Source organism: Schistocerca piceifrons, chromosome 2 (assembly GCF_021461385.2).
Source record: "Schistocerca piceifrons isolate TAMUIC-IGC-003096 chromosome 2, iqSchPice1.1, whole genome shotgun sequence".
NCBI lineage: Eukaryota > Metazoa > Arthropoda > Insecta > Orthoptera > Acrididae > Schistocerca > Schistocerca piceifrons.
This window is the reverse complement of record NC_060139.1, coordinates 480,155,316-480,181,384: the sequence shown is the minus strand read 5'-3', so window position 1 is coordinate 480,181,384 and position 26,069 is coordinate 480,155,316. Positions and strand designations below refer to the sequence as shown.

Here is a 26,069-nt window from a genome sequence, read left to right as displayed (position 1 = left end):
CTTCAGGTGGCAACTGGTAGTTACAGAGGGAGCGCTGATGGCACAATGGTAGGTTTCTATGTTACAGAGGTACTGTGTCCTCATATGTTACCCATCATACAACAATATAATGGTACCACTTATCATATGGACAGTGCCTGTCCACATATGACCCATATCTCTACAAACTGTGTATATGATACTGAGATACTTCCACAGTTAGCAATATCTGCAGATCTGTCCCGACAGAACATGTGTGAGACCAGCTCAGTGTCAACTCTGTCTCAGTGTCAGTATCTTGGATATCCAGCACCAGTTACAACAGACTTGCTTCAGGAGTGGATACAATGGATTTATGATAACCTCTCCAACTGAATCAGTGCAAGTGTTCAGGCCAGAGGTGAGGTAACATTATACTGATAAGTGGGCACATACTGGTAAGTTCTTTGTAAATTTCACTCAATTTTCCAATCACTGAAATAATGTTACATATCCTCTCAACCCCGGACGTTTTAATTTTGTTTCCTCCTTCCCTACTCAGTGCTCTATTCTTTTTGTCAGTCTGTGTTTTTTTGTATATGAACGAATCTTTCAGAGGTGAAAGATTTCCAGATGAATCCTCTATATATGCTGCAGGAGTTCTCCAGCAGATAATCTATTCCTGCAATTGTCCTTGCCGAAACCTCCACTAGACCCTTTCCCACTTCTGTAGACTTACTCTCACTTTTGTTGCTCTCCTGTCATTTTCCATATCACCAGTCCCCCGCTCAAACCATCCTGGTAATTATTATCTACCCTTCACCTACACGTCCTCACCAAGTGGCTCCTCCTTCAGGCAGAAGGGCTGAAGAGGAAGGAAGAAGGGTGAAGCAAAAGGACTGGAGAGGTCTACGAAAAGAGGTAGATGTTGATAAAGTCACCCGGAACTGCAGGTCAGGGGAGACTTACCGTACTTACCATACGGGATGAGAAGGAAAGACTGATTGTTGGGGATTCCCTGCGTTCAGAGGATACGTAAAACTATTTCAGTGATTGGAAAATACACACACACACACACACACACACACACACACACACACACACACACACACACACACACACAGCAGTAGCTAGAAAGCAAGTAGTGTGTGTGTGTGTGTGTGTGTGTGTGTGTGTGTGTGTGTGTGTGTGTGTGGTGATATTTGTTAATAAGCACCATATATCAATCATCACTACGTCAGTGGTTGCCTTTCTCCCAGTTAGTTCGTAATAGATAACAAGCTCTACACAACTGATTACAGACACATTTACCTCATGCGAAAAACTGTGAGTTTGTAATTGATGTGGTTGAAGAGAGATCCCAGCAAACCACCAATAATTCCCATAACAACAAAAATCAGTAGTTCAGTCATTTCATACGAAATATTTTCAAACTTCCCAAAATTCAGAAGACCAGAATATGTCAGTTCACCTGTAACAAAGTTTACAATTAGTAACAGCACAAGAATTTTACATTTTCTGAGTCTCTGTCATATTAAGCTGTGTCAATAAGCAAAACTTCAACAATTTTGGCATAAATATGAATTTCCAGATTAGAAGAAAAAGACTGAATTATCCATTAACAATGTGGAAGGAACTATTCTCTGTCAGGAATCATTCTAACATTTGCTGTAAAATATTTATGCAAATCACAAAAAAATCTAAATCTTGACTGCTATATTTTTACCTCCCTCCTCTCATACAAATTACAGTTACTTATTTACTTAGAATGAAACTATTCTCTGAATGAAACTACAATATGCCCCATAAGACACACACACGTACAAAAAAGTGATAGAGGTAAGCAGTCGAGGAATCGGGACTGTCAACAGCAATGGAGCCCTACATATTTGTGATGCTTACTGTTTGGATGGAGTAAAAACATTGTAGAGCTGCATGTGTAATACCTTTGAAGGCGACTAATATTTTCAACTTTTTTCTCATTTCTTTGAATGGTGGAGATGTAGTGATGGTGACAGGCATGAGCAGATATGTCCAAGAGCTGAGAGACTCCTTTCACTTACTCCTGCCAGTCAAGTCCTACAGAAGAGGACCCACCTTTGTTGGGAGGATAATGATAGAGTAAAGAACCATTGATTTAGCAATGGGTAATTGGATAATTGTTCAAGGCATTTGAAAATTGTGCTGGAGCTACAAAATTCCTGAATGCCCAATAAGGCAATGGCAAACCACCTCCACTAGCACCTCGCCTAGACGGCGGTGCGCGTTTCCAGCATCATCTCCTACACTCCTCGGAGTATGAGACATCATCATCATCATCATCATCATCTTTGTGTGTGTGTGTGTGTGTGTGTGTGTGTGTGTGTGTGTGTGTGTGTGGGGGGGGGGGGGGGGGGGTTATATGTCAAGTTTGGTTTATGCTTGAAAATGTGTGCACGGTTCAATGTGATTCTTAATATTAGTATACTACAGTGCAATCTCAGATTCTGTCACAGTAATATAACAGTTCCTTATAAATGACAGATCTGACAGACACTGAAGGTATCTAAGGACGAAGAGGGTTCACTTACTGGATAAGCCTTTTCACTTCTAAAAAGGTGCAGTTGACAAAACAAAACTGTTCGGCACATCTAAATATGCTCGGGTCCTTCAGCTGTGTACAGCTTGCACCAGTGGGAATGCAATGCACACTGGCAACAGCAGCAGCATTTCACAGTATTTGTTCCCTTCTTACTGCAATGATTTGGCTTATAGACTTTTTTTTATTTTCTGTACTGTAATATAATTACCACATTTTTATACCTACACCATCACACTGTAAACTGTTTGAAATGCCAAGACATTTCTGCCTTGAATATACAAATAAGAGCAGAGCTTTACAGTTATGTTGTGGTCGGGTGCCAGTGTTTGAAGATCTGGATTTCCTTGGACACAATTAAGGTTTGTGTCATCTCAATACCATTTTATTTTTTACACTGCACTGTTGATCAGCTGCAAGAATAACATGAAGATAGCCGAGGTATGCCAAAATGTATGTTTCATCATACAAAGGTCCCAAGAGAGAGCGTCCTGGCACTTGTCCAGCATAATGGTTTCAGTGCACTGTCCCAGTGAAATGATCAAGTTCCAGCAGGACCACTCACCGGTTCACACAAGTCTAATCATTCAGCAACAGTAATCAACAGTCTGACATTTACCTGATCAAGTGTCAGACTTTATCCCATTGAAAATCTGTGGACCAAAATGAAGTGTCCCTTGAGCTTATAGTGGCCCTGGTCCTATTGTTTGATACATGGGAGGGTCTCACAAATGATGAAGCACATTTTCAGAGGCTGACCTCCTCCACGTCTCATTGGATGAGGCAGGTAACTGATGCTAGTGGTGCATAGACCTCATAATAGTCTCATCCATGATGTGAAACTTTCATCTCACTAATCCATTTTACGTTACAACATTTGGTAATACTGTACGTTTGTTAATTGTAAATCTTCATATCATCACTGTACTTAACAATTTTATTTATTAAATTCATGCTACTTAACATGTGCAAATCTGAAAAAAAAATCATAAACAAATAATTTTGAATTGAAATAGGAATGGTGTCTTAATAGGCGATAGTAAGAGGAAACACTTGATATCAACCAAAATCACACAGGTAAACCCCAAAATAAGATTATTCATTTCCTTACTACCTCTCCAACATTTCCCATATTCATTGTGCAAAATAAATGCAGTCAGAGCACACAAAAGATGGAGAGAGAGAGAGAGAGAGAGAGAGAGAGAGAGAGAGAAGGGGGGGAAGGGGGGGAGGTTCAAATTCTTCAAGAATAGCATTCTGTGCACTCTATTTTTCTATGTTAGTCTTCACGTAAACGACCCCTGTAGAATATGTATCCATTATCATCATCATCATCATCATCATCATCTTCTTCTTCTTCTTCTTCTTCTTCTTCTTCTTCTTCTTCTTCTTCTTCTTCTTCTTCTTCTTCTTCTTCTTCTTCTTCAGACTGCACATCTGAAGCTCTGTCCTCAATTAAATTTGCATAACTGGAAGAGTGTTCTTATGTCTTGTCTTTTTCAAGAACAAAACTTCCGCTTCTGTTTCCTTTGATTCTGCTGCAGTTTTCTCCTCTTTCAATTGCTTCAAATGTTCCCTGTATGGAGACAATGTTACCTACTTAACAGATTCAAAACATGCTGATTTTACTAGATCTAGTGGCTTTTTATGTGGCTTGCTGATTTTGACAGCTGGTCATATACCATCAGGGCTTACATTTACTGCATTGTTTGCATCTTGCATGTCAAACTCCTGGTGTATTGCAAATTCATTGAATCTAAGTAAATGCCTGTTAAATAGGAAGTCATTTCCTGGAGGCCACTTATAACATTTTGCACTGTTATTGCTCTCAAATAGGCACTCTAAATAACCTCATAATAAAAAATGAGGTTGATACTTGACCTGGATTATTTGCCGCCCTGGTTTATTTGCCCACCAGGTTTCCATTTCTTTGAGATAATGTGTTTTAAATGTCTCATGAACTCCACACAAAAGGCTGTATTTTATGCATGGGATGGGTCGATAAAGATGTGATGTGTGGACAGGGGTATCTCTTGCTTTCTGTGTTGCACAAATGTAATATCATGCTCATCAAGTGTTAGCACAACAAGATCACCACCAGATGGCTTCACAAAATTGTCAAACCACTTAGTAAAAATATGAGCCTGAATCCAGCAGTTAGTGTGGAAATATGAAATGACCCCCTCCCTCCAATATGAGATACAGTGTCCCAAAGTTCAGAATTGTCACTTATTAGGATACCCATGGTTGTCGCAAAACAGGAACAAACCATCTTACTCTAAAATACTAACCAACCTCATAGTTACGCGGTTCAGAGGGAGAGAGAGAGAGAGAGAGAGAGAGAGAGAGAGAGAGAGAGAGAGAGAGAGAGAGAGAGAGGGCAGGGGGGGGGGGGGGGGGGGGGAGATTACATGAAAATCAACATTAAAGCCCTACAAGCACATACACTCCAAAAACTTTAAATTCAACACTTTTAAATGAATCAAGGATTCTGGACCTAATCCAGCACTGTAATGGTCTTATTGTTGCTGCTCTATGGCTTAGACAATGCGAGAACAAAGTTCTTAGACTTGCCAACAGAACTGAGCATTTACTTTAGTCAGAGTCTAGCTTTCTCATATTAGCAAACTCTCTTGTAATACCCAAAATCATTTTCAGTAATGATAGTGTCCTTTGGGTAAGTTAAAAACAATGTCAAATCAGAACATAAATATTCATTTTCTCAAATTAATTTTTAATTGCAGTGAAACAAGAGTACTGCATCGCATCATATGGTATCTGTAGTTTCATAACCAGGGATGAACGACATAAATGAGTTGTCTTTTCCCCCGAGAGCTACAGAGAAACAAGCAATAAACCATATTCTACACTTGTCCTGTCAAGTGTAAGGTCATTCAGTTTCATACCCGCTTATCTCTTTCTGATCATTATACACATCTGACCAGTGGGGTTTCAGATGCCTGAGACTGCAGTTGTGTGTGTGAGTTGCAGTTGTGTGTGTGAGTTGCAGTTGTGTGTGTGAGTTGCATTTGTGTGGGTAAGTGAGTGAGTGTGTGCGCACGCATATGTGTGTTTATTGTTGACGAAGGCCATTAGCCGAAAGCTTTAAGTGTGAATTTCTCTTCATTGTGCCTATCTGCAACTCAGCATCTCTGCTATATGGTGAGTAGCAACTTCCCTTTTCATAATATTGTTACATTCTATCCTGGATTTTTGATTGTTTGATTTTCATCTTGAACCTTGTTATACTGATATTAAATGTATATAAGGTACTACTGCTTAAAGATTTGCAGGGGGGAGGGGATTGGGGTGAAAGAGCAGTAGTAATACCAAATATCGGAGAGGTTTCTTTGAAGCTACTTTCTTCCTGATTTTAATGATCACTTTAAACCCCCTTTACAATGAAGAGGACAATAGCATATATGCAACAGCAAATGAGAATTCTCTCTGGTGTAAAGCTAGATGCTCATGAGTGAATAACATTCATTATATTCGGTTCGTATTTGCTTGTGTTTGCTCATGCTCTGCTGGTTGTCTGTCTTTCAGTAAACCAATCAAACACTGAAAAAGTTTGACTCTTCTCCACTTCAGTGCTAGTAGTACAGAAAGCTTTAGTCTGCTATCTTGCCTACTTTCGTTGTCATTGTCATCAAGTTGTGTGATGATGGATGGTCCAAAGAGAATTTAATGTAGCTGAAGAAAAAAATAGATACGATTGTGCTTCTAGGATCCAAGAGATCCATAGCACAAATGCTGAAGGAAAATAAATATGACTGGCAGAAAATGGTTGAAGCACTCAAAGGTCCTATTGGTGACACGAGAAAGACGAATTCATTTTATGCTTGCATAAGGTGGGAAAAGAGTGAATAAGCACGGGCTTTGTAATTCCTTTTATTAAAAAAGAAAAAGCACAACTGATTTCCCCTAAAGTAAACAGCGCATATATGTGATGTCCTGTTCTTTTGGACATGTCATAAAGGGCAGCCACCATTTTCATCCAGTAGTCATTAGGAATTAAGACACACAGGAATTACAGATATTGGCTGCAAGTGAGCATTGATTGAAACCATTGGGGAAAGGTGAAAATCTGTGCTGGACTGGGATTCGAACCCCAGAATCGTGCTTACTAGGCTGATGCCCTGACCACTGAGTGATCCAGATACAGTGGTCATTGCTACTGCATGGACTACCCTAGCACACCTCTAGTCAGATGCAAATTCCCAACTTATCCATTCTCTACTAATACAGAGAATGAATATATAAGGTGAGACGAACAATGATCTCTTCAGTGCAGATGCACAACAGGCTAGAACTGTTACAGGAATGCGCAAAATGCCATGAGTAATGAGGATAATGGGTAAACGGCATTACATTAGTGGTGTGTGAATAGGTTGAGAACTTTTGTCTGACAGGAGGCGTGCTAGGATAATCCTTGCAGTTGCAATGACCACTGTGTTGGGGTGGCTAAATGGTCAGAGTATCTGCCTAGTAAGCAGCAGGCCCAGGTTCGAATACCAGTCCAACACAAATTTTCAACTTCCCCATTGATTTCAACCAATGCCCTCTCACACCCAATGTCAGTAATTCCTTTGTCTTCGTGCATATATGTACCTATTACGCTGATAAAAATTAAAACTATACAAAAGACCTGACCATTCTTGTTGCCTGCATTGACAGCATCTGTAATGACATAGCTGATACACCACGGTTATGTTAGAGATTTCTGATGATAAATAAAAATGATTTACCTGAGAGTACATTAGTTGTCCTCTAAGAAATTAAATGGCAGATTTTATCAATAGTGCAAGTTACAGGTAGTATGTGTAGTTCATATATCAGCCATATTTTACTAGCATTATCTTCCTTCTGCATACTTCAATAATATTCTGGAAGTGCTTTGGATATGTCACTGCAGACATCATAAACTATCTGTTATATAGCAACTATTTAAAATTAAACAATCACCAACATAAATGCCACCAGTTACTAAAAGCCGGAGTGTAATTGCTGGTCTTTTTTCAGGTTATGTTGGTTGTCAGTAATTAATGTTGGGCTTTTAAATTCCCTCCTCAGTTGTCATGAGAAGGCAGTGAAAAGCATCAGCCTACATATGTGGAAAGTTTTGGACTAATGCTAAGGAACATTGTAGCCACAATTCAGTGTCAAATGCACAACCTCCATGCATTTCACATTTATTACAGATTGAAGCAGCTAAATTCTTTCTTTCCTATGTTGTTTTGCTTACTATGTCAAAAACAGTGTCTCACTTTGCAAAATAATCCTCTCTGAATCTCAGAGCTTTGTATCGTTGCTCTAAGGATATAGTGTTGCATCCCATGTGCCGATCATTAGCACCAAACAACAATAAAGTAGCATTCATAGGCTGCGTTTGTTACCTGTTGTTCTCTTTCATTTCCTCAAGTGTAACCGCTAGCTCACAGATACAAGTAAATGGTAGTGAACACGTAAATTGTCTGCAAATGTGCATTCGCTTGTGTTTGCTTACATTTGTTGCTTTGTAAAAGGGGGCTGAACACTTGTTTTAGGAGCTATTACATAATGACACCATACACTGAGTATTCATGGACTTACTCTGAAAATAACTTAATTATTCATCTAAAAACACAGATGATGTGACTTACCGAACGAAAGTGCTGGCAGATCGATAGACACACAAACAGACAGAAACATACACATGAAATTCAAGCTTTCGCAACAAACTGTTGCCTCATCAGGAAAGAGGGAAGGAGAGGGAAAGACGAAAGGGTGTAGAGGGTAAGGAGTCATTCCAATCCCGGGAGCGAAAAGACTTACCTTAGGGGGAAAGAAGGGGTATACACTCGCACGCGCGCACGCGCGCACACACACGCACACACACACACACACACACACACACAGACACAGACACAAGCAGACATTTGTAAAGGCAAAGAGTTTGGGCAGAGACGTCAGTCGAGGCGGAAGCACAGAGGCAAAGATGTCGTTGAAAGACAGGTGAGGTATGAGCGGCGGCAAATTGAAATTAGTGGAGATTGAGGCCTGGCGGGTAATGAGAAGAGAGGATATAATGAAGGCCAAGTTCCCATCTCCGGAGTTATGACAGGTTGGTGTTAGTGGGAAGTATCCAGATAACCCGGACGGTGTAACACTGTGCCAAGATGTGCTGGCCGTGCACCACGGCATGTTTAGCCACAGGGTGATCCTCATTACCAACAAACACTGTCTGCCTGTGCCAATTCATGCGAATGGACAGTTTGTTGCTGGTCATTCCCACATAGAATGCATCACAGTGTAGGCAGGTCAGTTGGTAAATCACGTGGGTGCTTTCACACGTGGCTCTGCCTTTGATCGTGTACACCTTCTGGGTTACAGGACTGGAGTAGGTGGTGGTGGGAGGGTGCATAGGACAGGTTTTACACCGGGGGCGGTCACAAGGGTAGGAGCCAGAGGGTAGGGAAGGTGGTTTGGGGATTTCATAGGGATGAACTAAGAAGTTACGAAGGTTAGGTGGACGGCGGAAAGACACCTGTGATGGAGTGGGGAGGATTTCATGAAGGATGGATCTCATTTCAGGGCAGGATTTGAGGAAGTTGTATCCCTGCTGGAGAGCCACATTCAGAGTCTGATCCAGTCCCGGAAAGTATACTGTCACAAGTGGGGCACTTTTGTGGTTCTTCTGTGGGAGGTTCTGGGTTTGAGGAGATGAGGAAGTGGCTCTTGTTATTTGCTTCTGTACCAGGTCGGGAGGGTAGTTACGGGATGCGAAAGCTGTTTTCAGGTTGTTGGTGTAATGGTTCAGGGATTCTGGACTGGAGCAGATTCGTTTGCCACGAAGACCTAGGTTGTAGGGAATGGACCGTTTGATGTGGAATGGGTGGCAGCTGTCATAATGGAGGTACTGTTGCTTGTTGGTGGGTTTGATGTGGACGGACGTGTGAAGCTGGCCATTGGACAGATGGAGTTCAACGTCAAGGAAAGTGGCATGGGATTTGGATTAGGACCAGGTGAATCTGATGGAACCAAAGGAGTTGAGGTTGGAGAGGAAATTCTGGAGTTGTTCTTCACTGTGAGATGTCATCTATAAACCTGTACCAAACTTTGGGTTGGCAGGCCTGGGTAACCAAGAAGGCTTCCCCTAAGCGACCCACGAATAGGTTGGCGTACGAGGGGGCCATCCTGGTACCCATGGCTGTTCCCTTTAATTGTTGGTATGTCTGGCCTTCAAAAGTGAAGAAGTTGTGGGTCAGGATGAAGCTGGCTAGGGTAATGAGGAAAGGGGTTTTAGGTAGGGTGGCAGGTGATCGGCGTGAAAGGAAGTGCTCCATCGCAGTGAGGCCCTGTACGTGCGGAATATTTGTGTATAAGGAAGTGGCATCAATGGTTACAAGGATGGTTTCCGGGGGGTAACAGACTGGGTAGGGATTCCATGCATTCGAGAAAGTGGTTGGTGTCTTTGATGAAGGATGGGAGACTGCATGTAATGGGTTGAAGGTGTTGATCTACGTAGGCAGAGATACGTTCTGTGGGGGCTTGGTAGCCAGCTACAATGGGACGGCCGGGATGATTGGGTTTGTGAATTTTAGGAAGAAGGTAGGGGTGCGGGGTGTTGGTGGGGTCAGGAGGTTGATGGAGTCAGGTGAAAGGTTTTGTAGGGGGCCTAAGGTTCTGAGGATTCCTTGAAGCTCCGCCTGGACATCAGGAATGGGATTACCTTGGCAAACTTTGTATGTAGTGTTGTCTGAAAGCTGACGCAGTCCCTCAGCCACATACTCCCGACGATCAAGTACCACGGTTGTGGAACCCTTGTCCGCCGGAAGAATGACAATGGATCGGTCAGCCTTCAGATCACAGATAGCCTGGGCTTCAGCAGTGGTGACGTTGGGAGTAGGATTAAGGTTTTTTAAGAAGGATTGAGAGGCAAGGCTGGAAGTCAGAAATTCCTGGAAAGTTTGGAGAGGGTGATTTTGAGGAAGAGGAGGTGGGTCCCGCTGTGACAGAGGACGGAACTGTTCTAGACAGGGTTCAATCTGGATAGTGTCTTGGGGAGTTGGACCATTAGGAGTAGGATTAGGATCATTTTTCTTCGCGGCAAAGTGATATTTCCAGCAGAGAGTACGGGTGTAGGACAGTAAATCTTTGACAAGGGCTGTTTGGTTGAATCTGGGAGTGGGGCTGAAGGTGAGGCCTTTGGATAGGACAGAGGTTTCGGATTGGGAAAGAGGTTTGGAGGAAAGGTTAACTACTGAATTAGGGTGTTGTGGTTCCAGATTGTGTTGATTGGAATTTTGAGGTTTTGGGGGAAGTGGAACTGGAAGTGGGAGATTGAGTAGATGGGAGAGACTGGGTCGGTGTGCAATGAGGAGGAGGTTGAGGTTTGCTGGAAAGGTTGCGAAGGGTGAGTGAGTTGCCTTTCCGGAGGTGGGAAACCAGGAGATTGGATAGTTTTTTGAGGTGGAGGGTGGCATGCTGTTCTAATTTGCGATTGGCCTGTAGGAGGATGCTCTGAACAGCTGGTGTGGATGTGGGAGAGAAAAGATTGAGGACTTTTAATAAGGACAGGAGTTGACGGGTGTGTTCATTGGCTGAGTTGATGTGTAGGTGAAGGATTAGGTGGGTGAGGGCAATGGATTGTTCAGTTTGGAACTGGTATAGGGACTGATGGAAAGAAGGATTACAACCAGAGATGGGAACTTTAAGTGTGAGGCCTTTGGGGGTAATGCCAAATGTCAGACAAGCCTGAGAAAATTTGGTACAGATTTATTGATGACATCTCCATGATCTGGACTCACAGTGGAGAAGAACTCCAGAATTTCCTCTCCAACCTCAACTCCTTTGGTTCCATCAGATTCACCTGGTCCTAGTCCAAATCCCATGCCACTTTCCTTGACGTTGACCTCCACCTGTCCAATGGCCAGCTTCACATGTCCGTCCACATCAAACCCACCAACAAGCAACAGTACCTCCATTATGACAGCTGCCACCCATTCCACATCAAACGGTCCCTTCCCTACAACCTAGGTCTTCGTGGCAAACGAATCTGCTCCAGTCCGGAATCCCTGAACCATTACGCCAACAACCTGAAAACAGCTTTCGCATCCCGTAACTACCCTCCCGACCTGGTACAGAAGCAAATAACCAGAGCCACTTCCTCATCTCCTCAAACCCAGAACCTCCCACAGAAGAACCACAAAAGTGCCCCACTTGTGACAGGATACTTTCCGGGACTGGATCAGACTCTGAATGTGGCTCTCCAGCAGGGATACAACTTCCTCAAATCCTGCCCTGAAATGAGATCCATCCTTCATGAAATCCTCCCCATTCCACCAAGAGTGTCTTTCCGCCGTCCACCTAACCTTCGTAACCTCTTGGTTCATCCCTATGAAATCCCCAAACCACCTTCCCTACCCTCTGGCTCCTACCCTTGTAACTGCCCCTGGTGTAAAACCTGTCCCATGCACCCTCCCACCACCACCTACTCCAGTCCTGTAACCTGGAAGGTGTACACAATCAAAGGCAGAGCCACGTGTGAAAGCACCCACGTGATTTACCAACTGACCTGCCTACACTGTGACGCATTCTATGTGGGAATGACCAGCAACAAACTGTCCATTCGCAAGAATGGACACAGGCAGACAGTGTTTGTTGGTAATGAGGATCACCCTGTGGCTAAACATGCCGTGGTGCACGGCCAGCACATCTTGGCACAGTGTTACACCGTCCGGGTTATCTGGATACTTCCCACTAACACCAACCTGTCAGAACTCCGGAGATGGGAACTTGCCCTTCAGTATATCCTCTCTTCTTGTTACCCGCCAGGCCTCAATCTCCGCTAATTTCAATTTGCCGCCGCTCATACCTCACCTGTCTTTCAACAACATCTTTGCCTCTGTACTTCCGCCTTGACTGACATCTCTGCCCAAACTCTTTGCCTTTACAAATGTCTGCTTGTGTCTGTGCATGTGCGGATGGATGTGTGTGTGTGTGCGCGCGAGTGTATACCCCTTCTTTCCCCCTAAGGTAAGTCTTTCCGCTCCCGGGATTGGAATGACTCCTTACCCTCTACATCCTTTCGTCTTTCCCTCTCCTTCCCCCTTTCCTGATGAGGCAACAGTTTGTTGCGAAAGCTTGAATTTCATGTGTATGTTTCTGTTTGTTTGTGTGTCTATCGACCTGCCAGCACTTTCGTTCGGTAAGTCACATCATCTGTGACTTTAGATATAATTCTCCTATGTGGAATGTTTCCCTCTATTATATTCACATCATTAATTATTCATCTCTAGTTCTATTACTGCAATCTGGTGCTCACTATTAATGTCAAACTAATGGGTGTATTTAACAACATTCATCAGTTTATTAGACAGTTAAGTACTGATATGCCGTAACTTGAAGTGAGAAGCCTTCTTGAAGACCAAGGTAGAATTGATCTTTTGTCATCATTAGAACTTGAGTCCATCATATTCACTAAGTTTCATCATAATGGGATCCAGCTATTTTAGTGTACATTATTATTATTATTATTATTTCTCAGATGTTATGTCTGGTTAAAAATGGAAAGTGACGCGGACCTTGATCAAGCGTGACTTCCTTTTAACTGTATGGTATATGTTACAACATTTAGGAACTTTCGGGTAATTGGACAAGTATCAATGATTACAGATTTCTGTAGCTGTATATATAAGTTTGGATGTAGTTGTATTGCTTTGATATACTGGTGGATATTGTGTGGTATGACTCCTGTAGTTGATAGTATAATCAGTATAATGTCAACTTTATCCTGATGCCACATGTCCTTGACTTCCTCAGCCAGTTGGATGTATTTTTCAATTTTTTCTCCTGTTTTCTTCTGTATATTTGTTGTATTGGGTATGGATATTTCGATTAGTTGTGTTAATTTCTTCTTTTTATTGGTGAGTATGATGTCAGGTTTGTTATGTGGTGTTGTTTTATCTGTTATAATGGTTCTGTTCCAGTATAATTTGTATTCATTATTCTCCAGTACATTTTGTGGTGCATACTTGTATGTGGGAAAGTGTTGTTTTATTAGTTTATGTTGTATGGCAAGTTGTTGATGTATTATTTTTGCTACATTGTCATGTCTTTTGGGGTATTCTGCATTTGTTAGTATTGCACATCCGCTTGTGATGTGATCTACTGTTTCTATTTGTTGTCTGCAAAGTCTGCATTTATCTGTTGTGGTATTGGGATCTTTAATAATATGCTTGCTGTAATATCTGGTGTTTATTGTTTGATCCTGTATTGCAATCATGAATCCTTCCGTCTCACTGTATATCTTGCCTTTTCTTAGCCATGTGTTGGATGCGTCTTGATCGATGTGTGGCTGTGTTAGATGATACGGGTGCTTGCCATGTAGTGTTTTCATTTTCGAATTTACTTTCTTCGTATCTGTTGATGTTGTGTGATCTAAAGGGTTGTAGAAGTGGTTATGAAATTGCAATGGTGTAGCCGATGTATTTATATGAGTGATTGCTTTGTGTATTTTGCTAGTTTCTGCTCGTTCTAGAAAGAATTTTCTTAAATTGTCTACCTGTCCATAATGTAGGTTTTTTATGTCGATAAATCCTCTTCCTCCTTCCTTTCTGCTTAATGTGAATCTTTCTGTTGCTGAATGTATGTGATGCATTCTATATTTGTGGCATTGTGATCGTGTAAGTGTATTGAGTGCTTCTAGGTCTTTGTTACTCCATTTCACTACTCCAAATGAGTAGGTCAATATTGGTAAGGCATAAGTATTTATAGCTTTTGTCTTGTTTCTTGCTGTCAGTTCTGTTTTCAGTATTTTTGTTAGTCTTTGTCTATATTTTTCTTTTAGTTCTTCTTTAATATTTGTATTATCTATTCCTATTTTTTGTCTGTATCCTAGATATTTATAGGCATCTGTTTTTTCCATCGCTTCTATGCAGTTGCTGTGGTTATCCAATATGCAATCTTCTTGTTTAGTTTATTTTTCCCTTGAATATGCTACTTTTCTTACATTTGTCTGTTCCAAAAGCCATATTTATATCATTGCTGAATACTTCTGTTATCTTCAGTAATTGGTTGAGTTGTTGATTTGTTGCTGCCAGTAGTTTTAGATCATCCATGTATAGCAAATGTGTGATTTTGTGTGGGTATGTTCCAGTAATATTATATCCATAATTTGTATTATTTAGCATGTTGGACAGTGGGTTCAGAGCAAGACAGAACCAGAAAGGACTTAATGAGTCTCCTTGGTATATTCCATGCTTAATCTGTATTGGCTGTGATGTGATATTATTTGAATTTGCTTGGATATTAAGTGTGGTTTTCCAGTTTTTCATTACTATGTTTAGGAACTGTATCACTTTAGGATCTACTTTGTATATTTCCAATATTTGTAGTAACCATGAGTGGGGTACACTATCAAAAGCTTTTTGGTAATCAATGTATGCGTAGTGTAGTGACCTTTGTTTAGTTTTAGCTTGATATGTCACCTCTGCATCTATTATCAGTTGCTCTTTACATCCTCGTGCTCCTTTGCAACAGCCTTTTTGTTCTTCATTTATAATTTTGTTCTGTGTTGTATGTGTCAATTTCTGTGTAATGACTGATGTTAATATTTTGTATATTGTTGGTAGGCATGTTATGGGGCGATATTTTGCTGGGCTTGCTGTGTCTGCTTGATCTTTAGGTTTCAAATAAGTTTTCCATGTGTAAGTGTATCAGGGAATGTGTATGGGTCTGCAATGTAATTGTTAAATAATTTAGTTAGATGTGAATGTGTTGAGGTGAACTTCTTTAGCCAGAAATTTGCTATTTTATCTTTACCAGGGGCTTTCCAATTGTGCGTAGAATTAATTGCTTGGGTGACTTCATGTTGCAAAATTATCACTTCGAGCATTTGTGGTATCATCTTGTATGGGTCTGTTTCTGCTTGTATCCACCGTGCATGCCTGTTATGTTGTACCGGGTTTGACCAGATGTTGCTCCATAAGTGTTCCATGTCTGTTATGTTTGGTGTATTGTCTATTTTAATGTGTGTGTTATCTATTGTCTGATAAAATTTCTTTTGGTTTGTGTTGAATGTTTGGTTTTGTTTCCTTCTATTTTCACTTTTTTTGCATCTTCTAAGTCGTTTGGCCAATGCTTGTAATTTCTGCTTCTTTTCATCTAATTGCTCTATCGCTTCTTCTTGTGAGATTTTACCTAACCTTTTTCGTTTTTTGTCTGATATTTCATTTGTTATAAATTGTGTTAGCTGTCCGATGTCTTTTCTCAGTTTTTCTATTCTGATCTGTAGCCTGTGTTGCCATGCTGGTTTTGTGGGTTTGTTCTGTGTGTTGGTTTGTTCTGATCTCTGCCTAGTGTGTATATTTGGTGTAGTGAGTCCTCCTATATAAACCAGTAGTTGTAACTCTTCCATAGTTGTATTTTCATTTATTTTGTTGTGTATGATTGTGTTGATAGTTGTTGTTGTTGTTGTTGTTGTTGTTGTTGTTTCGACTTGTGGGTTATTTGGTGGTCTATGCAAGAATGGTCTAATGTCTGTATTTGTGTCTTTGTATTCTATATATATGTCAGTTGAAATTTTTCTTCTATATCTAACATGCGTGTCACTTCGTGTTCTATTTGTGCTTGTTCTGGTGGCTGTCTTAAGATTTTGTTTTCCTCTGACTGTTTAATTGATGCGTGTTGTTCTTTGTTTGTTTGCTCTGGGATGTTTGAGTCCATTACTGTATTTTCTTCTTCTTCTGATTGCACATTATTTTGTTCCAGTATTTGTTGTACTTGTTGTTTGATGTTTTCTAATTCTGACTGGGGTATCCTGTTATTTTTGATTATTACACGGATCTGATCAGCTAGTCGTTGTTCTGTTAAAAATTTTAATTCTGGGTATCTGGTAATAAATGTTGTGTATACTTGTGATCTGTATATCCAGTTGTGTTGGTTCCTAGGTTTGTTGCTTGGTAATAACAGAACATGAGGTGCCGATTAACTTCATCTGACCATCTCATCCTCTGTCTTTGTTTTCCTTCTAGGGTGGTTGCAGGAAGCATATCCTGCAAAACACCTCTATTTGGATTTGAATCATTTTCCAGTTGGCTAGCAGTGTCGTTACCATTGTGGGCGGGGATAGCGTTCAAGCGTCGTCCCCGACCATGATGGCGCTTGTCCGAGGCTTCTTTAGTTCTGTCCTGAACCAACTAATCACACTAAAAGGGGGGTTAGCCCTATTAGTGGTTTGTTCTTTTCGTCGCCTTTTACGACTGGCAGAACATACCGGAGGCCTATTCTTTTCCCGGGCCTCCACGGGAATTATTATTATTATTATTATCTTCACTTTCTCAGACATTAAGTCCGGTTAAAAATGGAGTGACGCAGACCTTGATTATTATTATTATTATTATTATTATTATTATTATTATTATTATTATTATTATTATTATTATTATTTACTTTTAATAAGCTTATGAAAGACTAATTACATTCATTCCCAGAGATTTTCACTACTATTTACCTGGGTGCCCATGATATGTACTCAACACAACATTGAGAGTAAATGCAGACACCATTGAAGCAAAAAAAATTCTCCATGTAAGGCTCTGATTCCAGAAACTGCTTCCTTCCTCTAAACTGAAGAGCACACCACCTGTAAAGTATCTCAATTAGGAAATCAAATTGCATATAGACTAGTGACATAAAATATTTCAACTTTTAAAAACTACTCAGAAACTTTATTAAAAATCAGAAAAAATAATTACCACACTTAAAAGATGAATGCTTCTTTTAAAATATTTTAGTGTGTTTCCACCAAATCAATTACAACATTGTACACTTTGCACTACTTTAGTAGTTTTTGTGCTGAATTCAGTATGAATTATAGCATATTTATTACATAAGACAAATGTATTTTTGTTAGTCACAATAAATTTACACGACCTATCATGGAAATAAAACAGCAATACATAAACAACATCTGATGAGAGGTGACCACACATTGTAAACAAATATACAAAGGGAAAACAAAAATACCATAGTATTCCAAATTCTGAAAATACAAAAATACACCACTGGGCAGAAGCTGCACACTGGCGAGTCAACAGAAAAATGCAAAAGATTTATTTTGTCTCTCAGATGCTCACTGGACTACGAGAAAAACAAGCAGTTATTATAACAACATCATGATTAGTAGTAGTAGATGCTGCAGCAGGTCTGCAGATGGTGCCATTTGTGATGCAGCACACTTGATCAAGTAGCAATGATGTTCTGACGATTTGAGTAAAGGATCCATGGGTGGCGGGATGTGGATCTGTCTACAAAACTTCACATCGGTACTGTTGTTCAGCTTTGCTCAATTGCAAATAATCCATTTTAATTTCAGAGTAAACACATACATGTTATATAAAGGAATATGAATAATTTGCAAAACCAGACAGACTAACTAAAAATAATAATTTGCTGTAACATAATAATAGGATTGTATTGAGGGTGGCTGCATAAATTTAAATCTCTAAATTAAGGACCCAGGAGAAATCAGTGATGGATCATGAACAATGAAGTTTGACGTAATCAATCATGCAAGGTACGTGTTTTATGAATTTTGTTCTGCTTTCCATTCTAAAGTACAAATTTTTTTACGTAAACTGCATCAAATCTGCTAAAGTTTGCAATAATGCAATGAATTTGCTATTTACACACTCAGAGAACAGAGGAGTTACAAGCTGCGTGCTGTAAGTCAGAATATTTTTATAATTTTCAAGCACTGATTTTGGTTTTAATATTTTTCAAATTAGTCATTGTTGTAATGAAGTTATTGACTAGCGAACAAATAATATGAGGGTGGCATCCAAAAGTTCCCAAATTTGGATTTTACATGTAAATTGTTGTAAGTACACTGAAATATCCCAAGGTGTCTCCTCATACATCCTTCCCGAATCAGTGTGTCAAGTGGCTGCGAGTTGAGTGGGTTGGTTAGTAGTTACTGCTTTTCTATGATTTGATGATTTTGCAATGGTTGGCTGAAAGAGCAGTGTGTTTGTATATATTTTGTTTTAAATTTGGAAACATCTTGTTAGACACGCTTTAGATGTAAAAGTAAAATTTTGGAGACTAAGCTTGAGGTCAGACAAAGATGACTCATATAAGCATTTCCAAAATGGACAAACTTCAACTTCTGACCATTCCAGTCAGCTGTCAACTGGTAACACGCCATAAAATCTTCAGCAAAGTGGAATCTGATTTTACAAGATTGTAAGAAGGCCATCCAAGAACGTTGGAACATGTTTGGAATAAAAGTAAGGAAGTGTCGAGTTACGTATTCCATCAACAGCAAGGTCATTCAAGTTCATTGGAGCACTAGCTCTTATCACGAAACGATAGGGAAGGAAATCAGCCATGGCAGTTATTCAAAGGAACCCTGGACAGGTTTGTTTGACTTTGTTGCGATGATGACAGACGCCTCACCAAATGACTCACCATGCTTTTTTTCACTGCCAGGCCTCCATAGACATTCTGCAAGCACCTATGAATATCTGCGATGCCCTGGTTTTCTGCCAAAAGAAACTCATTGACAACTCTCTGCTTCCACAATGAAATTTTCACTCCGTAGCAGAGTGTATGTTGATATGTAACTTGGTTAGTTAATTATTTATATGTTCCAAAGATCATTTGAAGGCTTCTTCTATCAAAATGATGTGGAATGAGTCAGTTTACAGAATATGTACACATGATCAGTCTTAACATTGATAAACACATTATCGTTTTGTCCCGTCTCATTCAACCTCGGTTACAAACACCATTTTGAAGGCTATGTATAGTACCATCACCTGTCTGAACTTCATGAAACTATACGAAATGAAGTGGGAATATTCTATCACATTCCACAACAAATTCTGCATTCTTTTAACCGAAATGGGATAAACAAAGTGTTGCATTACTTACTGAACACCTCTTGTATTTTGTCAAAAGAACTGAACATGAGATGGACTGCAGCAAAGATTTAGCCACAACTACTTCAAGTCAGAGGCAGCTTCACATGGAAGTCAGAAGGGAACTTAACTACTTCGAGGCAATATAAATTTAGTTTCAAAGGTTGTAAATGATGACAGAAGATGAACTTGGGTTTATGGCCATGGTCCCGAAACCAAGAGACATTTATAATAATGGAATAGTCCTTCACTTCAGTCAAAAAAGTTTAAGAAGCCAAAAACAACATTAACTCCTTATTGATTGAAAGAATTTGTTCCTCCTCACAAGATGGGTTGATAATCAATTCTATTGCAATACTTTACAGTGTTTGAAGAAGGACATGAGAAAAGTGCACGAAAGTGGTGAATGAACAATTTGACACTCACCTACGAAAAAGCATGAAAGTATTCAGCCTACATGATTAAGAGATTTTACTAAAAACAACATGACAGTGTTCCCACCATGACATTTATTCCCCAGCCACCACACTCACCAGACTTAGCTGAGTGTGACTTCCTTTTTTTCCAAACTCAAAATCAAGTTGTTGGGGTAAAGAATTGACATAGTGGAGGATATTCAATCAGAATCGCAGAGATTACTAAACAACCTAAGAAAGAAAGTGTTTCAAGACACATTTAGAAAGTTGTGAAAATACTGAGGACAATGTATCTGCTTCTAAATGGACTACTACTATGGAGGCGATGGCACAGAATAAGATCTAGGTACAACATCTTTAATTAATAGACACGACACTGCCTGACAATAAAAATCAAGCAAATTAAGCACCCAGAAGCTGAAGAGCAAACAAAATTAATCTTCACAGAATGAGAGCACAAGTGATGTTATTCCAGCAATTACAATGAGTGAAACTTGCTAAGAACTTTCTAATACGAGTGGCGTTGCACTCCCTCTGGCCTAGACATATGCACTAATTTAGTTGGAAATGACATCAAAAGCCATTGCGTCCTCTCTTTAAATATGTTGGTCCACAACTGATTTAACTGGTCCTTGATATCCTGGATACTGGCCCCGGGACACAGTTGACTTCTAAGCTGGTCCTACATGTGTAGCAGGACAAATCTGGAGATCTTTCTGGCCACAGGATACCCCAACATTACACACACAGCTCACACACATGCAGCATATGTGAATGAGCACTGCTCTGCTGAAAAATGACACTACGATAGTGTCATAAGAGATATAACACACGAGGGCATAGGTTGTCCATGACATCCTGTTGTGCCGTCAGAGATTCCTTGCTCATTGTCAGCCATGACCCGAAGTCATATCTAATGGCTTCTCACACCATGACAACAGGAGTAAGATTGCTGTACCTCTCCAAAGACCAAATGAGGTGGCACAGTGGTTAGCACACTGGAACCACATTCAGGAGGACAATGGTTCAATCCCGCGTCCAGCCATCCTGATTTAGGTTTTCCGTGATTTCCCTAAATCATTTCAGGCAAATGCTGGGATGGTTCCTTTGAAAGGGCACGGACGACTTCCTTCCCCATCCTTCCCTAATCCGATGTGACTGTTGACCTCTCAGTTTGTTCTCTTCTCCCAAATCAACCCAAACACTCTCCAAAGCATTGGAAGAGTGGAACCACTCCCCAGGTCGTCATCATGCTCACTAACAATGGTCATCCGGGTAGCATAGTACTGCAATTCATCACTGAACACAATCAGTAAATTCTTCTCGGTCAGGGCAACACTCCCAATTCAACCATTTGTGTTTTAGCATTAAACAGATGTAATTCCATAGCCTGGCAGCTGTCAGTCAACAATCAATGTGCAGCATGGCACAGAATGTTGCAGGGAGTCAATTACTTGTCTCCAGTGGCTGGCACAAAGGTGAGGTGGTTACGATGTGCTTGGTGTGATCCTTCCTTGAGGTCCTTAGACATGGTTCACCAAAACCTTGACAACAAGTAACCTGCCCTCATGCTCCCATGAAGTCCAACACCACTGCACTGTCACATACAAGATCCCCACAAATTTGGATATAGTGTGATTTGATCACTGGCCAAATGGAGACACACAATGAAGCCCCCTTTCAAACTCTGACACATGTTGATAACATTGACTTAGACAAGTACAAGAACACGCTGCACCAAAACCTTGACAACAAGTAACCTGCCCTCATGCTCCCATGAAGTCCAACACCACTGCACTGTCACATACAAGATCCCCACAAATTTGGATATAGTGTGATTTGATCACTGGCCAAATGGAGACACACAATGAAGCCCCCTTTCAAACTCTGACACATGTTGATAACATTGACTTAGACAAGTACAAGAACACGCCGCACAGTGATAATTCAACATGTGGTGCAGTTCACACCCCTTATATACCCTTACCAGTCCTGGTAAAACACTGAAAACAAACAACAATTTTACAAACATGCCAATGGTGCATACGAGTATGCATGAGCATGTAAGGATTGTAACAGGGAAGACTTTGGTTTATTGGGAAAATTTTTAGTAAAGTGCTGTTCATCAGTACAGGGGACTGCATGTAGGACACTAGCGCAACCCATTGTTGAGTACTGTTAGTGTGTTTGGGATCTGCACCAGGTCGGATTAAAGAAAGACATCAAAGCAATTCAGACACAAGCTGCTCGATTTGTTACTGGTAGATTCGAACAACACGTGAGTATTATGGAGATGCTTCAGGAACTCAAATGAGGCTCAGTGGAGGGAGATGACATTCTTTTCGAGGAGCATTACTGAGACAATTTAGAGAACTGGAATTTGATGCTGAGTGTAGAATGATTCTACAGCTGCCAAGTACTTTGCCTGTAAGGACCATGAAGATAAGATTAGGGAGATTAGGGTTTGTACAGAGGCACCGTACAATGGCTTGTATGTAGATGCAGAAGACGTTACATTAACATCTGACTGTCTTCTGGGTGCTTCACTTTTTTGTCCAGCAATGTATTTCACAAACTTTTGGATACAATCTTGTATATATTAAAAGGGCAATTCATATCCAAATGACAAGATTACTGCAACTTAGTATCGGCAAGTACAAGGTGTTTTGGCAAAACATTGAACTTTGACTTTTTAACCTGATAACTACTGATTTAAAATCTGACCTGGGACCATAAACAATTGGAGTTGGTGATGATTCATGATAAGATAAAATTAATTTGTATTCAGCAGGAAATTCTGTAGTGGAACAAATGTTTAGAGATATATAAAGTAGAATCAAAAAGTAAACTGTTTAGTCAGACAGCAGAAACAAAGAAGAATTAAATGACAAGGTAACACAACTGAGCTGACATTGAAGAAATGGAAAAATGAGTAAAGTTGATAAACTGCTTTGGAGAATAATAATCCAGAAAATTAAATAGATAAAGTAAGTGATAGAAATGACAGAGTGGCCAACATAGAATCCATTTGGATCAGAAGGTGACCGAAGTACAATTTGGTTGGAAAGGTGAGTTGAATACAGTATCTCATGTCAGAAACCTTGATGTCTCCTATGTGGACACAATAAAAAAAGGAAGCAAGTAATTATGGTAAAAATTGTGTAATTATAAAGAGGAAACTACGATTAAAGTACAGAATTTTTATATAGATGTAACATGGTTTGTTGATTTGGCAGAGAGGTTTTGTCATAAAAAGGAGATAATGATATGAAGCTGTCAGAAGTGAATGGGTTTCCAAACTGGAGGTCTGAAAGTAACTGAAAATGTGTTTTATCAGAGGAATCAGTGTGACAGATAAGCTAAATTTTGCAAACAACTATATATAGAGTGGTGGAAGAAGTATATGAGTAAATTCAGTAAACAATTTAAAGATTATTGATTAACTAAAATCTTTGATTTTGTTGTAAAGATTCTTAACATTTGTAAATTTTAGCACGGCTGCCCCATACACAAGAGTCCTGTAAATATTGTCCAGATAAAACACCCACAGGCCACACGTGACTTAATTTTATACCTGGGTTAGGTCTGTTTGGAATGTAAGTCTCCCCATCTTTTCCTGTCCTCCCACAACATTTCTCTCCCCTCTCTGTTCCAGTATTTTCCTCTCTTCTTCACACGTTCCTTCACTCAAACGATCCTCTATCTGTCTTCCTCTACGTATCTTACCTCCTACTGTAATTTCACGAGCCTGTCTCAGTATCCAGACAACTCTCATTCTTTTAACTTGCTCATACCATTTTAATCTTTTCTTATCTATGGTCTCTTGTGTGGGCTTGTCTTTTACAATTTCTCTAACATCTTGTTTCTTCTCATTCCATTCAATAAGTCCCATCCTGCTTCCCTGAAATTTTTTCTTGCACGCTTGTGCCCTTCTCACCTGCCTGTTCTTCATTTCCCAAGTTTCTGATATATATGTAAGTACTAAAACATAATATGCTTGATACAACATTTGCTTACTTTTTGGTGGTACATCCGTAATCCATATCAGGCTTCTTACACTTTGCAGGAATCCACAGGCTTGCTTTCCCTTTCATTAATCTCAATCATTCCTCCTGCTGTCTTACATTGTGCACCTAATTACTTGAAATTTCTCACTTTCTTCAGTACTTGCCCCATAAACTTTTATCTCACTTAGGCAGTGAATCGGCATCACTTAGTTCCTGTAAGATGGATGTACATTACTTATGGGCAAATTTTAAGCAGACTGTTAATCGTGGTCTGGAGAGTTATGTGCCTAGTAAGTTGATAAAGAATGGAAAAGACCCACCATGGTTTGATAACCAAATTTGGCAGATGCTGCGGAAGCACAGGCTGTTGATCTCTAGGTTCAAAAGGGAATGCACAAATGACAACAACTGAAGGTTAGTAGAGATTTGTGCGTTGTGTGTCAGTGAAAAGATCTCTGCACGAACCATATTAGTATCACTGTCACACCTTATCAAAAGATCTGGCAAAGAACCCAAGAAAATTCTGGTCTTACGTAGAATTGCCAAGCGGGTCTAAAGCTTTCATTCAGTCACTTATTGACCAGTCTGGTGTGGCAGTTGAAGATAGCAAAATGAAAGCCAAAGTTTTAAATTTCACATTCAAGAAATCGTTCACCCAGAAGAATAGTACAAACATACCATCATTTGACCATCAGACAGACTCCCGTATGGACAACATAGTAATAAGCATACCTGGCTTAGGGAAACAACTGAAAGATTTGAAAGCAAATAAATCACCAGGTCCCAATGGAATCCTAGTTCAGTTTTACAAAGAGTACTCTACGGCACCAGCCCCTTACCTAGCTTGCATTTAACATGAATCTCTCACTCAGCAAGAAGTCACAAGCAACTGAATATATAAGAAGGGTAAAGTAATGGACCCACAAAATTACAGACCTATATACCTCACTTCTGTTCGCTGCAGAGTCCCTGAACATATTCCAAGTTTGAAATAACAAACTTTCTTGAGACTGAGAAGCTTATGTGCATGAATCGGCATGGTTTTAGAAAGCATCACTCGCACAAAACTCAGCTTGTCCTTTTCACATAATACATTGCAAACAGTGGATGAAGGGCAACACGCAGATTCCATATTTCTAGATTTCCAGGAATCATTTGACAAGGTGCCCCATTGCACGCTTTTAACGAAGGTATGAGTGTATGGAGTGGTTCATGGGCGTGAGTGGCTTGAAGACTTCTTAGCTAATAGAACCCAGTATCTTGTCCTCTATGGCCTGTTTCATCATATACAAGGGTATCATCAGCAGTGCCCCAGGGAAGTGTGATAGAACCACTGTTGTTCTCTATATAAATAAATGATTTAGCAGACAGAGTGGACAGCAATATGAGGTGGTTTGCTGATGATGCCATGGTGTATGGTAATGTGAGTGAAAGTTGAAAGACACAAGACGTCTTAAACAAAATTTCCAGTTGGTGTGATGAATGGCAGCTAGCCCTAAATGTGGAAAAATGTAAGGTAATGCTGATGAGTAGGATGGTCAAACCTGTAATGTCCTGTTTGACATGGTCAAGTCATTTAAATATATGGGCATAATGCTGCAAAGCGATAGGAGGTGGAACGAGCATGTGAGAACTGTGTAGGGAGGGCGAATGGTCGACTTTGGTTTATTGGGAGAATTTTAAGAAAGAATGGTTCGCCTGTAAAGGAGACCACATGTAGGGTGCTGGTGTGACTTATTCTTGAGTACTGCTCGAGTGTTTGGGATCCGTACCAGGTCAGATTGAAGGAAGACATCGAAGCAATTCAGAGGCAGGCTGCTAGATTCATTACTGATATTTTCGAACAACATGTAAGATTTACGGAGATGTTCTAGGAACTCAAATGGGACTCATGGTGTGAAGGACACATTCTTTTCGAGAAATAGTATTGAGAAAATTTAGAGAACTGGCATTTTCAGCTGACTCCCACGCGATTCTGTTGCTGCCACCATACATTGTGCTGAGGACAACAAAGATAAGACACGAGAAATTAGGGCTCATATGGAGGCATACAGGCAGTCGTTTTTCCCTCACTGTATTTGCAAGTGGAACAGGAAAGGAAATGACAAGTAGTGGTACAGGGTACCATCTACCACGTACCTTACGGTGGCTTGCGGAGTATCTCTGTAGATGCAGATGTAGATCCATTGCTACTCCCCTCTTACTC

At 40.3% G+C, this 26,069-nt stretch overlaps 1 protein-coding gene across 2 annotated transcripts in view; it reads right to left on the bottom strand.

The window, feature by feature from the left end:
* Nucleotides 1–26,069, bottom strand: part of LOC124774890 (H(+)/Cl(-) exchange transporter 7) — a 184,689-nt gene that overhangs the window by 73,255 nt on the left and 85,365 nt on the right. For both annotated transcript variants that reach the window (XM_047249546.1, XM_047249547.1), the window contains 2 exons: nucleotides 17,031–17,162; nucleotides 1,270–1,429 (listed from right to left, as the gene is read on the bottom strand). In XM_047249546.1, coding sequence (XP_047105502.1) covers nucleotides 1,270–1,429; nucleotides 17,031–17,162 — 292 coding nt within the window. The remainder of the gene's footprint in view (nucleotides 1–1,269; nucleotides 1,430–17,030; nucleotides 17,163–26,069) is intronic.